Source organism: Panthera leo, chromosome B3, assembly GCF_018350215.1.
Source record: "Panthera leo isolate Ple1 chromosome B3, P.leo_Ple1_pat1.1, whole genome shotgun sequence".
Classification (NCBI taxonomy): domain Eukaryota; kingdom Metazoa; phylum Chordata; class Mammalia; order Carnivora; family Felidae; genus Panthera; species Panthera leo.
This window is the reverse complement of record NC_056684.1, coordinates 112,348,064-112,361,153: the sequence shown is the minus strand read 5'-3', so window position 1 is coordinate 112,361,153 and position 13,090 is coordinate 112,348,064. Positions and strand designations below refer to the sequence as shown.

The 13,090-nt window shown below is 36.2% G+C and overlaps 1 protein-coding gene across 3 annotated transcripts in view; it reads right to left on the bottom strand.

The window, feature by feature from the left end:
* GPHN (gephyrin) overlaps positions 1 to 13,090 on the bottom strand; it is a 611,925-nt gene that overhangs the window by 224,936 nt on the left and 373,899 nt on the right. For 2 of the 3 annotated variants that reach the window (XM_042943540.1, XM_042943541.1), the window contains exon 7: positions 8,135 to 8,407. In XM_042943540.1, the coding sequence (XP_042799474.1) occupies positions 8,135 to 8,407 (273 nt within the window). Of the gene's footprint in view, positions 1 to 6,694; positions 6,803 to 8,134; positions 8,408 to 13,090 lie in introns of all 3 variants that reach the window. The other variant, XM_042943539.1, reaches the window with a different exon arrangement.

Genomic DNA, 13,090 nt, shown 5'->3' with positions numbered 1-13,090 from the left:
AACCGTGCTAATTCTTTCAATCTATGTTGTTTTTCTGGTCTATTAATTTGACTGGGTGAATACTTGTAAAAGAAAAAATGGAGTTACAATATCAAACTCAGAACATGTAACCGAAGTATCACTTCTCTTTTTGAACTCTGTGGTCTTTTAAAGTGCCAGTAAGAATACTAATAGAATAAACACATAAACTTGTATTTTGATGTCAAGGAAATTCATAAGTGAGTATACAATGCCCCTTGAATCATTATTTTTACCACTTAAAATTTTGTATTGAAAAAATGTTTAAATTTACAGAAAAGTTAGAAAACTAATCAATAGGAAGATGTTTGGATTTAATTTTGGGTAGGCAGTGAGCAAATTTATAATAATTGGAGCTAGTTTTTCCCAAAGCAGGCATGTATGAAGGGTTACGGCTTCCATAGCTACAATTTGTCAATCTCTGTAGCAGTGCTTTTAGAGTCACTGTCCAGCTTGGTGGTTAGCTCCATCATGTGTACCCTCCTTTCCTGGTAACTTCTGTTTAAAGACCTTCAAGGTAGGCTGTATTTTCCTTTTTTTGTTGTTTTTAAAGTTTTTATTTATTCTTTTAGTAACCTCTATACCCAACATGGGGCTCAAACTCACAACCCTGAGATCAAGGGTTGCATGCTTCTGTGCCTGAGCCAGCCAGGAGCTCTGGGTAGGTTGTATTTTCTAAAAATCCAACTAGACATCCAAATATGCAATATAAGATCTGAATTTATAGTAAAAATAGATTACATATGAATACAAAATAGATTTTCAGAAAATATATATCATGTATCTTTCTAGAGCTTCTGATAATGTTATTTTAGTGGCTATGATTAAGTGTTATAAAAATTTTACTAAGGCACAGAACTATCAAATTAGTGTATCCTGTTCAGTAAGGCATTTGACAAGTCATTCATAAAATTCCTGTGGACAAGACAGACAAAGAAAGTGGGTTTTGATGGCTAGAAGAGACATATATGTTAGCTGGTTAACATATACACATACAAATAACCAGTAGGGTTTCTGTTAGCATGCAAAATGGCCTATCCTAAAAAAAGTTCTATCAGTAACTTCAATGAAAGCATGATTAACATATATGCCGGTAACGGAGCTAGAAAATACAGGTAATATGGCAGATACCGATTTAAAAAAAGATCTTCTTAGGCTAGGTTGATCAGATACATGTAGCAAAACAAAATTTAACAAGAATAAATGTGAAGACCTGCATTTAGATTAAAATTAATGACAAAAAATACAAAAGAATTATGATTCATATTTACAAAGAAAAGCCACACTTTATGATTTTGTCTAGTGAACATGAGGTCGACTATAACATATTTTTTTATAAATGTAAAATTTTAAATCTTCATGATTTTATTTCTTTATAAGGACTATTTATACTTATTAAAATTATTCTCATGTTGTTTGAAATTATTCAGAATTTTTGTTGTTCTCAATGGTATTAATCAGAGTCTGTATGAAAATTTGTTTTGCCATATGAACTTGTGTTCCAAGAAAATAAAAAGTATTATCTTGCTGATACCTGCATTTAAGTATCAATTTCTGATAGTTTATATAAACCACTTAAAATACTATCTGCTACATAGCATTAAAAAATTACCTTCTTGGGGCGCCTGGGTGGCTCAGTTGGTTAAGCGTCTGACGTCAGCTCAGGTCATGATCTCACTCACAGTTCGTGAGTTCAAGCCCCGCATCAGGCTCTGTGCCAACAGCTCAGAGCCTGGAGCCTGCTTCGGATTCTGTGTCTACCTCTCTCTCTGCCCCTCCCCTGCTCAACCTCTATCTTTCTCTCTCAAAAAATAAACATTAAAATAATTTAAAAAAAGTTATCTCATCATCATTACTATAGTCACTTAATATATTGGCTTACTACAGGGAAAGAATATGCTGATTATCTGTTTCATGGAAGAGTCCTTACACATCATGGGCATTGATAACCATATCTTGGTTTTTTTATATCTGTCTTGTAAACTTAGTTAATGGACAGTCTCATGGAACATATTTAACAAATATTTATACAGTGTATAATATGTTCCAAGCTGTGCTGTATGTTGTATAGATCAATCATATAAACTAAGAGATGTGATACTTGTCCTTATGGACCTTAGAGACTACATATACAGGTATCAAACACATGAATAAGTACACAATTGTAAATTGTGATAAGTGCTATAAAGGAAAAGTATTAGATGCTATAAGAGAAAGTAACTGTAAGAATAATTTAGACTGGAGGAGGCAGATCAGGTCTTTCTATGAGAAAGAGATACTTACAATGAAACATAAAGAATAAATAGAAGTCAGCCAGGCAAAGAGTGGGGTTAAGAACGTTTTAGGTAGTGGAGACAGAACATTCCCCAAGGCAAGAAAAAGCTTGATGAAGCTTAGTGAGCAATGAGGAAAGGGAGAAGAATGCTAAGAGAAAGGCCTAGAAAAGTTGGAGAGAGCCAGATCAAGTAGAATCTAGCAGAACAAGTCAAGGAGTTTTAGTTTTATTCTGTATGGAACAAGAATCCATTGAAAGTTACCAGTAGAAAAGTGACATGATTTACTTCATGCTTTAAAAAGTGGACTTGGCTTTGAGAGGAAGAGTAAACTGAAGAGAGGCAAAGGTGGAACTGATGAGACTAGCCACTGAAATAACTTGAGATGAAAGATGATGGTGGATTAGACCAGATTGTTCTCTGGGAATTCATCATGCCAAGTAGTTTCAAAATAGCCACTGATAAATCTCATAGAATTTTCTAGAATAAAATTTGGACTAGTTTTGTACCTCATGAGAACACTAAACAGTTATGATATACTTATAAAACTAGTTCATTTAAGAATATATTCTCTTGTACTATACTGTGAGTTCCTCAAGGGCAGGGCCCAAATCATATATAATCATGTAAAAACTCACAGCATCCAACAGAGTGATATATGCATATTAGTGTCGAGATAAATATTTGGTGAGTGAACGTAATACAAAAGGAAAGGAAAGATAAATATAGATTAGATCTATGAAAAGCTTTAGGGAAGAGGCTGGACTTTAGCCGGCACAAGAATTTTTTAGAATTTTTATTTATTTTTATTAAGTTTTTATTTAAATTCATTAGTTAACATACAGTGTAATATTAATTTCAGGTGTACAAGACAGTGATTCAACAGTTCCATATAGCAACCGGTGTTCATCACAAATGCACTCCTTCATCCCCTCACCTATGTAACCCATTGCTCCACTCACATCAGTTTGTTCTCTATAGTTTTAAGAGCCTGTTCTTGGTTTGCATCTTTCTTTTTCCTCCCCTTTGCTTGTTTGTTTTGTTTCTTAAATTCTACAAGTGAAATCATATGAAACTTGTCTTTTTCTGACTTGTTTTGCTTCACATAATATATATACACACATACATATCACATCGACTTTATCCATTCATCAGTCATTGGACATTTCAGCTGTTTCCATAGTGTGGCTATTGTAGATAATGCTGCTATAAACATTGGAGTGAATGTATCCCTTCAAATCAGCAGTTTTATATCTTTGGGTAAATACTGAGTAGTGAGACTGATGGATTGTAGGGTAGTTCTATTTTTAACTTTTTGAGGAACCTCCATACTGTTTTCCAGAGTAGCTGTACTAGTTCACACTCTCACCAACAGTGCAAGAGGGTTCCCCTTTTTCCACACCCTCACCAACACCTGTTGTTTGTTGTGGCACAAGAATACTTAATCTAAGGGATAGGCCTTGCAACTAAGCTCAACATTTGTGTGCATAGCCCCTTGGAGAGGGGAGGCCACAGTAATCACATTTCCAAAGGAGGTCACCACCTATAAAAATATAAGAACCACTTATTAGGCCTTAAATGATATCTAAAGGTAGAATAAGAAGGAAAAAGAAAGGATTGTTCAACTGGGCAAAGGAAAGAGGAGGTATGAAGAGAGAAATGTGTAAGTAGCATCTGAAAGCTGAGTTGGTATCAGTGAGGTGGTTGACTCCCTAAAATAATGAATGCTTACTTTTATTCAGACACTGAATTAAGTGCTTTTATATCCATTTTCCTATTTGAATATTCACAACTTAGTCATTAAGTAATCATGATGTTAATATCATTGTTCTTCCTATTTTAGAGAAGACTGGGGCTTAGAAAGGAGAAGCACTACACCCAATGTCATAGAGCTACTAACCGATGGATCTGAAAATATATGATGCCAAAATTCATGCTGTTTCATAAAGCACAATGCATATTGCTTCCCAAATATGAAAAAGGTCTTTGTAGTTTATTTTAATATAGCTTTCTACTTATTTTATGATAATAATAGTTAGCTTAATGTAAAACTTATAAAAACATACATTAGCCCAAATAATCATTACTTATTCCTAACACATAGATACATAATTGGGTCACAATATTACTCAAAGGTCAATGTTAGAAAAAAACAATTGGCATCCTAACAAGTCACCCCTTTACAAACAACAGCAGTGTTATAAGCACTTGTTGGTGTTTTTAATTGAAATTTTGAGAAAATCAACAGTCATTTTTAAAGAAGCACATTAGATCCATGGACGTCTTGAGTAAAAATTTTATTTTCTTTTGTAAACATCCATGCATCTTTGTATTCCCTTCACAGGTCAAGAAAAATTGTGAAATACTTTAAAATGGACAAAAATATTAGGTGTCCTGTGTAGTGGACCATTCTGGATTATGTTCACTGTCCAGTCTTTCAGCTATCTTATAACTCAAACTTGCAGAAAATAGTAATGTAACTGGTTTTTGTCCAAATGATTCTTTTATACAAGAGAAGTGCAATGGGCTGCTTTGCAGATAACAACTAAAGTGTTGCATCTATTTGTAAATTTCATTTACATTCATTTAGTTCTTAATGTTTACATATTTGTGTCCTTTGAGTTTTCCTGTGAACCAGTTGTAATACCTTTCTGGTTCCTTCAATAATTAATTAATGAAATAACACCATTGATATGTATTCATTTAGTATTTGTAATAAAGTTATGATTTTAACTTTAAAAATTATTCATTGACAGTTTTAAATTAAGGGAAGCCTAGGTTGCTCAGTTGGTTAGGCATCCAACCACGGCTCAGGTCATGATCTGGAGGTCCATGGGTTCCAGCCCTGCATCAGATCTGTGCTGACAGCTCGGAGCCTGGAGCCTGCTTCAGATTTTGTGTGTCTCTCTCTTTTTACCCCTCCCTTGCTCATGCTCTGTCTCTCTCTATCTCTCAAGAATAAATATTTTTTAAAAAGTTTTAAATTAAAAATTGTTTTTAAAAATGTTTATTCATTTTTGAGAGAGAGACAGAGCATGAGCCGGGAGGGGCAGAGAGAGAGGGAGACACAGAATCCAAAGGAGGCTCCAGGCTCCCAGCTGTCAGCACGGAGCCCAATGTGGGGCTTGAACTCATGAACTGCAAAATCATGACCTGAGCTGAAGTCAGACGCTTAACTGACTAAGCCACCCGGAGGCCCCTTCTTTAACAGTTTGAGAGATCATCCACCAATATGCCCAATGAATTCAACTAATAGGACCAGATAAACCACACTGCTGGAGGAGTACACTTTCAAGCACTTGCTTAAGCCCACAGGTATCTTTTTGTCACAACCACAGGTAAATCCCGAATGCCAACAGAATTCTATTTTTTCTTTTGTTCATTTGTTTTGTTTCCTGAATTTCACATGAGAGTGAAATCACATGGTATTTGTCTTTCTCTGACTTATTTCACTCAGGATTATACTTTATAGCTCCATCCACATCACTGCAAATGGCAAGATTTCATTCTTTTTCATGGCTGAATAATGTTCCATAAATGTCTGTTCATGTTTTCTGTCCATTTTTAATTGGATCTCCCTAAGGATTTTAAGCCAAATTTCACTTTATTACTTTTTATTTTCTTCGTTTTTCCCCCCTCTCATTTTATATCCATATTAGTGACTGAGATAGATTTTTTTTGAACATCCATGGTCTAAATTATTACTGTTTAGTTATACTGTATTTATTTATTTTTTAAAAAATTTTTAAGGTTTTTATTTTAATTTTTTTTTTAATAGTTAGCTATACTTAACAGTTTAATCTTTTCTGGCCTGGAGCTTTTTACAAACTATCGTATAGACAGTGACTAAAACAAGTGATAATGTATCCTTCTAAGCTTTTATTTGAAGATTAGTAATCTCAGAAATTGTATCAAGACTCACATCTCTAAATGGTATTAATGAGAACATAATGAAGGAAAAGAAAATCAGGAGAAAAATCATGAGGCAAAAAGCGAGGTTAATTAAATATTAGTTTGACCAATTTGTTTGGATTTTTAAGACTTAAAGTGATCCTTTTAATGGCTTATCTTAATTGAGCCAGGTAATTTATTTAAAGGTATTTGATAAAATTACTAAAGGAAAATAATAATTTCTGAGCAATGAATTTCTTGGGGTTGTGTGATAAATGCTCTTTGTCACATATGACAGAATCTTAATGATATTAGAGTATTTTAGGTATAGGAGAAACTCTATTAAATTCCTTGATGGAATATGCTCAGTGGCACTTACACTTTTAGAAAAAAGTATGCTGAAGATCCTTCAGAATAAAACACATCTTCCATAAAATGTTATACCTATCTCCAAGGATAGGAGGTAGGCCGTATGCTTGCAAAATCATTAACGCAAAAGCCTATTGTCTTACCCGTTCATCTGTACTGTCTGTTGCATGATGGGAATAATTGATGAGACCAGGAATGGGCTGCTCACCGTGTGCCATGATAACAGCTGGACTGGTGTAGAATGGATGCTTCTAATGCACAACACATAACAACTATGAGTACAGTGACAGGAAAACATGAAACTATACAAGCAAAATGACTGGAAAGGAAAAGGTGAAAACAAATGAAACAATGAAATGCCAAAAATTCTCAAATGTAGAATGACAATATCAGCTTAGACTTCAAATGTTGTAAGCTTTTTCTTAAGATGGAAATTGACGGCACTTTTTACTCTTTTAATTAAGAGTAAAAGAGAAGATACAATGATTTAAAAATGTACCTATTTAATCAGTTCCATAAAAACAAAATGAAACAAAACAAAGCAAAAATCACATACAACATAACTACTTACTAGTCTTAAGTAAAGACTTAATGGACCACTGAATAGATGTGGAGACAAAGTCATTTGGTCTTCAGTGAAAGAACCACTTACTGGTGGTGTAAAAGGATACCTTAAAAAGATCTCTACGATCCTTTACAATTTATGTGTTGTCAAAAATCCCCTCAAGTTATGTTCATAACCAAAATACCTGGATGACTCTTGAAACTTTAGGAATTACTTCATATAGTAAGATTAGGTTTTTAATCTTTATGCTTTCAATGAACAATCATTATTCTCAGAAGTGATATGTTACTTTCTGAAGATTTTAAAGCATATTGGGTGGATTATACTAAATATGAATAATAATGTAGATGATGTTCTATGACTAAGGTGACTAAATTTATCCAAGTACCACATGGTACTCTATTTACTACCAGAATTGCCCACAGAGAATCTGTAATACTTTGGTACTATTCTAATAATATTACTTTATTAAGTAAAAAATGCAAATACATTGTATCTTATTTCCTCTCTGTAGTACTTGGGTAATTTGGGTCAAGAAATATTTAAATAAGTGTTAATTGCTGAAAAACTCTGTCTTTAAAAAAATCTTTATTAACCTTTCTCAACTAATTTTAAAATTATCTAAGGTCTCTTACCTTCAGTTTGCTGCTCCTTTATGAATTTGTGAATATTTGATGTTTTAAATATAAAAATATTATATATTTAATATGATCACAAAAATGACATTTCTGGAGAGTTCTTAAAATGTCACATTGTTTATCATTACAGCTATACTTCAATAGGTAACAGCAATATTTTTAATGCCTCACAACTGAGAACAAACTTCAGTGCTTTCAACGAGTCTATCTACATTATGGAGGGAACATAGCTGTGAAGTGTCATAAATACCTTAGTTCTTTTTTAAGGATGCCTTGAAGATGTACTGAACTTATGAAAAAAATGGGACGGAAAGAGGGATGAAATCAGTACATTTACCTGTGGTTCCTTTAGATCTTTGGGTCTTTGTCAGCGGGCTTACCTTGGCAGCAATTGCTGCTGCAGTTATATGTGATGAAGAACTATCCTCTGTTGAAGCAACACCACTGTCTTTCTTCTCTTCTTCCTCTTCCTCACATTGAACCCCTTTGTCTTCTGTCTGCTTATGGGGGCTAGTTGTGGGAGGAGGGGAAAGAGGAGGTGGTGGGGAAGGTAAATCTTCAAGTTCATCATGCACTTCCTTTACTTTTACAATGGCATCACGTAAAAGGTCAATGGCATGAGGTAGAGCTGGCAGTATAAACTGAAAGCATTCCTGTATACAAGAGGAAGAAAAAAAAAAATGAAGATAAAACACCTTTACAGGCATATAAAATGGTAGCAATCACATTTATTTGTGATTTTGGATCTATGTTTCTTTCTGTCAGTCTTAAGAATAAATCATATTTAAGGTACTGTCTTTGTAATATGAAATATGAAGTAAACACTGTATATATTGAAGTATTCTCTGTAAGCTGTAGAACTACAGTAATGTATAAGCCTAGAGTACATTTTTCTTACAGTAAAATTTCTATACAACTTTGGGTCTTAAAGAGGCATTATGAGAAAGGCAGGAAACAGTTTTCACCTTTCTAGTTAGAGCAGAGTACCAGAATTAACAAACCAATTGAGGACTGACTTAATTTATTTGGAGAGCTAACGTTCTGACTACCATCATAAAATACAGCTAGGCAACATTGTGCAATATTGAAAAATAGATATGAGTTTGTACAGAGCACTGCATAAAAATCACTATAGTCTCCTGCTCAAGTGTCCACTGTTACCTGTAATGTATCACCAAAAGAGAATAGGTAGAACTTTAAAACCAGAACATAGGGCCAGATATGTCTGGGGAATGTATCTGGACAGAGGTTTTTCTCTTTTAAAATAACTTACCTTAAAATCTAAGATATAAAGAAATGTCTTAAAATTTACAGAGGGTTATGGGAATATCTGTAAGGGTGCCTAATCTTTTGACATCTCTTTGTATGGTTCAATCACCTTAGAGATAAAGATTATATGGCAAAGAATTTAACCTTGACTAACGAGAGGTCTGGCCTTTACTCTCAGCTTTTGGGAGGTGAACTCTAGTTCCTGGTCTCACCTAAAAGGAATGTCGCTGATTGCCTGGGTGATCTGCCCACTGGACAATCTAATAATGTGGATTATTATGAGGATTTAGGGAAACATGGGGTCAGTTTGGCCTCTGGAAGAAACTGGAGACTAAAGACAGTTTTTCCTCTGGGAAGGGTTAGACTAAAGGTCAACCATATGGGTAATATGTGATCAAGTCCCAGTAAAAACTCTGGACATCAAAGACAAAGGTGAGTGTGCCTACTTAGTGATATTCTGTGTGTACTGTCTCATATTATGGCCAAGAAGAGGTAATGCTATCCCTGACTCCATGGGAGAGGATGAACAGAAGTTCCTCATTTGAGGAACCTCTCAGAGTTTGCCCTATATGCTACTTCTCTTGGTTGATTTCAATCTGTATTCTTTCCCTGTAATACACCATAACTTTGAGTTTAGCAGCTTTCAATGAGTTCTGTGAGTGCTTCTAGTGAATTATTAAAATTGAGGGTAGTTTTATGGTGCCAGAAGTGAGGGGAGTCTCGTGGAGTGCTCCACATTTATAGCTGGCTAACTTTTGCAGTTGGCCCAAACTCCTTACAGTTGGTGTTAGAAATGAAACTCAGTAGAAAGATCTTGACTCATGTGATCATGAAGCATGATCTGGGAAGAGAACGGAAGAGGGTGGGGATGATGAATCTTTAGAGCCTGGATAAACACAGGATCATGCACAGTATGCAATTGTAACTGTGCTATGATTAGTTATTGGAGATAAAAGTTAGCAATGGAATTTTGAAATGAAAGATGCAACTTTTAAGGAGTTGTATTGGATGCATAGATTAACAAGGTAAATATACAATCTCTTGGCTATTGTTATCTGTACTAACTAAAACAAAATGGAGAACGTAGGGGTGGATCCTAAGGTTGCACCAAGCTTAGATTCTGGCTTATCTGACATATAGCTGCTAGCCCCTGAGCTGCTTCCAAAGAAAAATGTTACGCTGAAGGAATAAATAGTAATGAAGTTAGATTTATTCATTAGAGAATGGGGAAAAGAGAAATGGGAGACACAAGGGACTTGTCCTGTCAGGGTAGAAATACTTAAATGATTATTAAGAAATGGATGAATAAAGTGAGTACTGTTGGAGGCAAAAGAAAGGTCTTAATGTAGCACCATTATGGGTTGAGCAGACAGATGGGGAGCACTGGTCTCCCAACATTAAAGGGTCCTAAACAAATCTAAATTTACCCTAGTTTGAAGGAATTTTAAAAGCTAGAAGGCATAGATAACTAAAAGAAACCTCACCTTGAATCACCTTAAGTGAGGGTCCCAAATCTAATCAATAAAAGTCTAGACCAAAGAGTCTGAATCCCTTGGTCCAACCCAGGCCTAGAGATCCAAGGCCATATACACACAAATGGATAAAATGGTCATGGGAGGGAGATCCTTTTCTAGGATTCCTTGACATGGCACTACTCACGTACTGTGATTCTAACACCTGTTGAAGTTCTAATGAGGGGATACAGTTAGACGGGAATTATACAGAGATACAACAGTTGATGGAATTATGGTGAAAGTTGGGATGAAAATTAGAATGTCTGAACAGTGTACTTTATATGAAGTGGTCAGTCTCCTTCACTGGAATGTATTATGGGGATGAATATTATGTTTGACTGGATAATTCTTCCCCTACCTAGTACTGTAAAACAAAGCATATAAATCCACTCTTCCACTAACATAGATTGTACATGTCAAGTGGGAACAAGTAAGATTGCCTGAGTCAACACAGGTTATTAATTGAAGAAGGGAAAAACAAATCAGCTTGATGGGCTGAACTGCATGTTTGCCCCTATGTTTGGGTTTTTACCAACTGATAGGAAGTGTCCAGGGGCCTGGTGGAGTGCAAACTAGGTCTATAGCAAAAACCTGTGAATGCCACCTAAAAACAACTGCTGGGATTTGGGACCAGAAAATTGCCATTTGAGGGGCATTTACTAGCTTGCTATTGGATTTATAATTGAGACTACCCTATGACTGAAGAACATAAAATTATCTTGAAACCTGAAATATCCGTAATGTTTTAGGTAATAGTAGAGAAATGCTCTAATGGGAAGGCAATGCCCAGGAGAGTTCCATAATAAAATGGAAATGGTGCATATAGGATCATGCTACCAGGAGAATGCAAGGAGGTACTCACGAGCAGGTAGCCTCTTTTCACCTAGGGCCGACTTCGGAACCACCTGAGGAGCTGCTGGATCCTATGGCCACTTGGGCCACTTGGGCGGTGCCCTATAAACAGCTTTCTACTGATCAACAAAGAGCTGCTTGGTTTATGGATGGCAATTCCAAGGTGAAGGGACAGCATCCTGTTTGGAAGGCCGCCACTCTGATTGAAGAAGGTAAAAACAAATCAGCTCGATGGGCTGAACTGCATGGTGTTTGCCCCTATGTTTGGGTTTTTACCAACTCATAGGAAGTGTCCAGGAGCTTGGTCATATGGTTAGGCAGAAGGGCAATGGAAAATTGGTCTATCAAAGGGATGCCTGTATAGGACATGGAAATTACTCCGGGAATAGAAGGGGTATATTAAAGTAGAATACGTTAATCCCCATCAGAAAAACCCCCTTTCAGAATGGGAAGTTAACTGGAACTCGTGAGCAGATATCCGAGCATGCACGCTTGACATGGCACCTGGGCCCATGAGATGAATGGACAATGGGGGGCTGCAACAATGCAGAGATGGGCTGAATTGATAAATTTCTCTTGTACCCTCTGAGGCACAAAATGCCAACAAGAAATGTTCTGTCTGCTAACAAAAAAGACAGCAGAAAGCTATATGGCAGATTCCATAGGGGAAGGTCCTACACATAGCTAGCAAGTTGGACTGATGTTGCTAGTCTCTGGAGGCTACAAATGAGTCCTAACAGGAATAGACATTTACTCGGGACTGGGCTTTGCTTACCCAATGGTAGATACAAATGCTCAGTGTACTATGAAAGGACTAGGGCAGAAAATATTGTACCAATGACTGTAGAGTCACATTTCTTTAGACCAAGGTACACACTTTCATATTCAGAGCAATGATTTGATAGAAAATTTGAATGGGCAATGGAAACATTTGTTGTCTAAAAAAGGAAGAGCATGGCTTACGTACTCTCATTAGTGTGTGGTCACATTCAACATGAGGGAGGCCAAGGGAGGGTCCCCACTAAATACAGTCCTCTACCTTTCTGGGGAAGAGAGGGTTGGGGGGTGATGTTGGTAAGACTATATTTTTTCTTTAGGACTATACTTTTTCTTTTATCATATCAGATCAACTTTCTTTTTTTCTACCTGATGCTGTGGTGACAGGAGCAGGGCTGCAACTGTGCGTGCCAGAAGCAGGATGATTCCTAAGCAGAAACTGTATCTTTAAGTCTTTATGTCACAGTTCCTAAGGGCCTGATGAGGTAGATTATGCCTGACTCCATCTGGACAAATTGGGATTGAAAATGGATGCAGTTACATTGCCTGGTGTGTGCGATGGCTCACTAGTTCTGTACCTACTACGTAACCCTACCTAATATGAATGGAAAAGGACTAAGCAGGTGGCACTTGCTAAATAAGTATTACTGGTGGCAATTTGGACCAGCACAGTGGCCAAATCAACTGTCTCATTCAAAGATTTTCATAGGAAAAGTCCGAGTATAAATGGAGAGAAGGAGGAATGGTAACTGGAGGTAAAGGAATGAGTACATGGGTTATGCAATGAAAGAGATCCAATATTATATTGGTGTCTCAAAATCCTTAGAACAAGAGGATACTGTTTCTTAGCTCAGTTGTAATAGATGCCAGAAGGGGTAAAGCCCTATGTTGCTGAGACTACTCCTGCTCTGGGAACCTGATAAG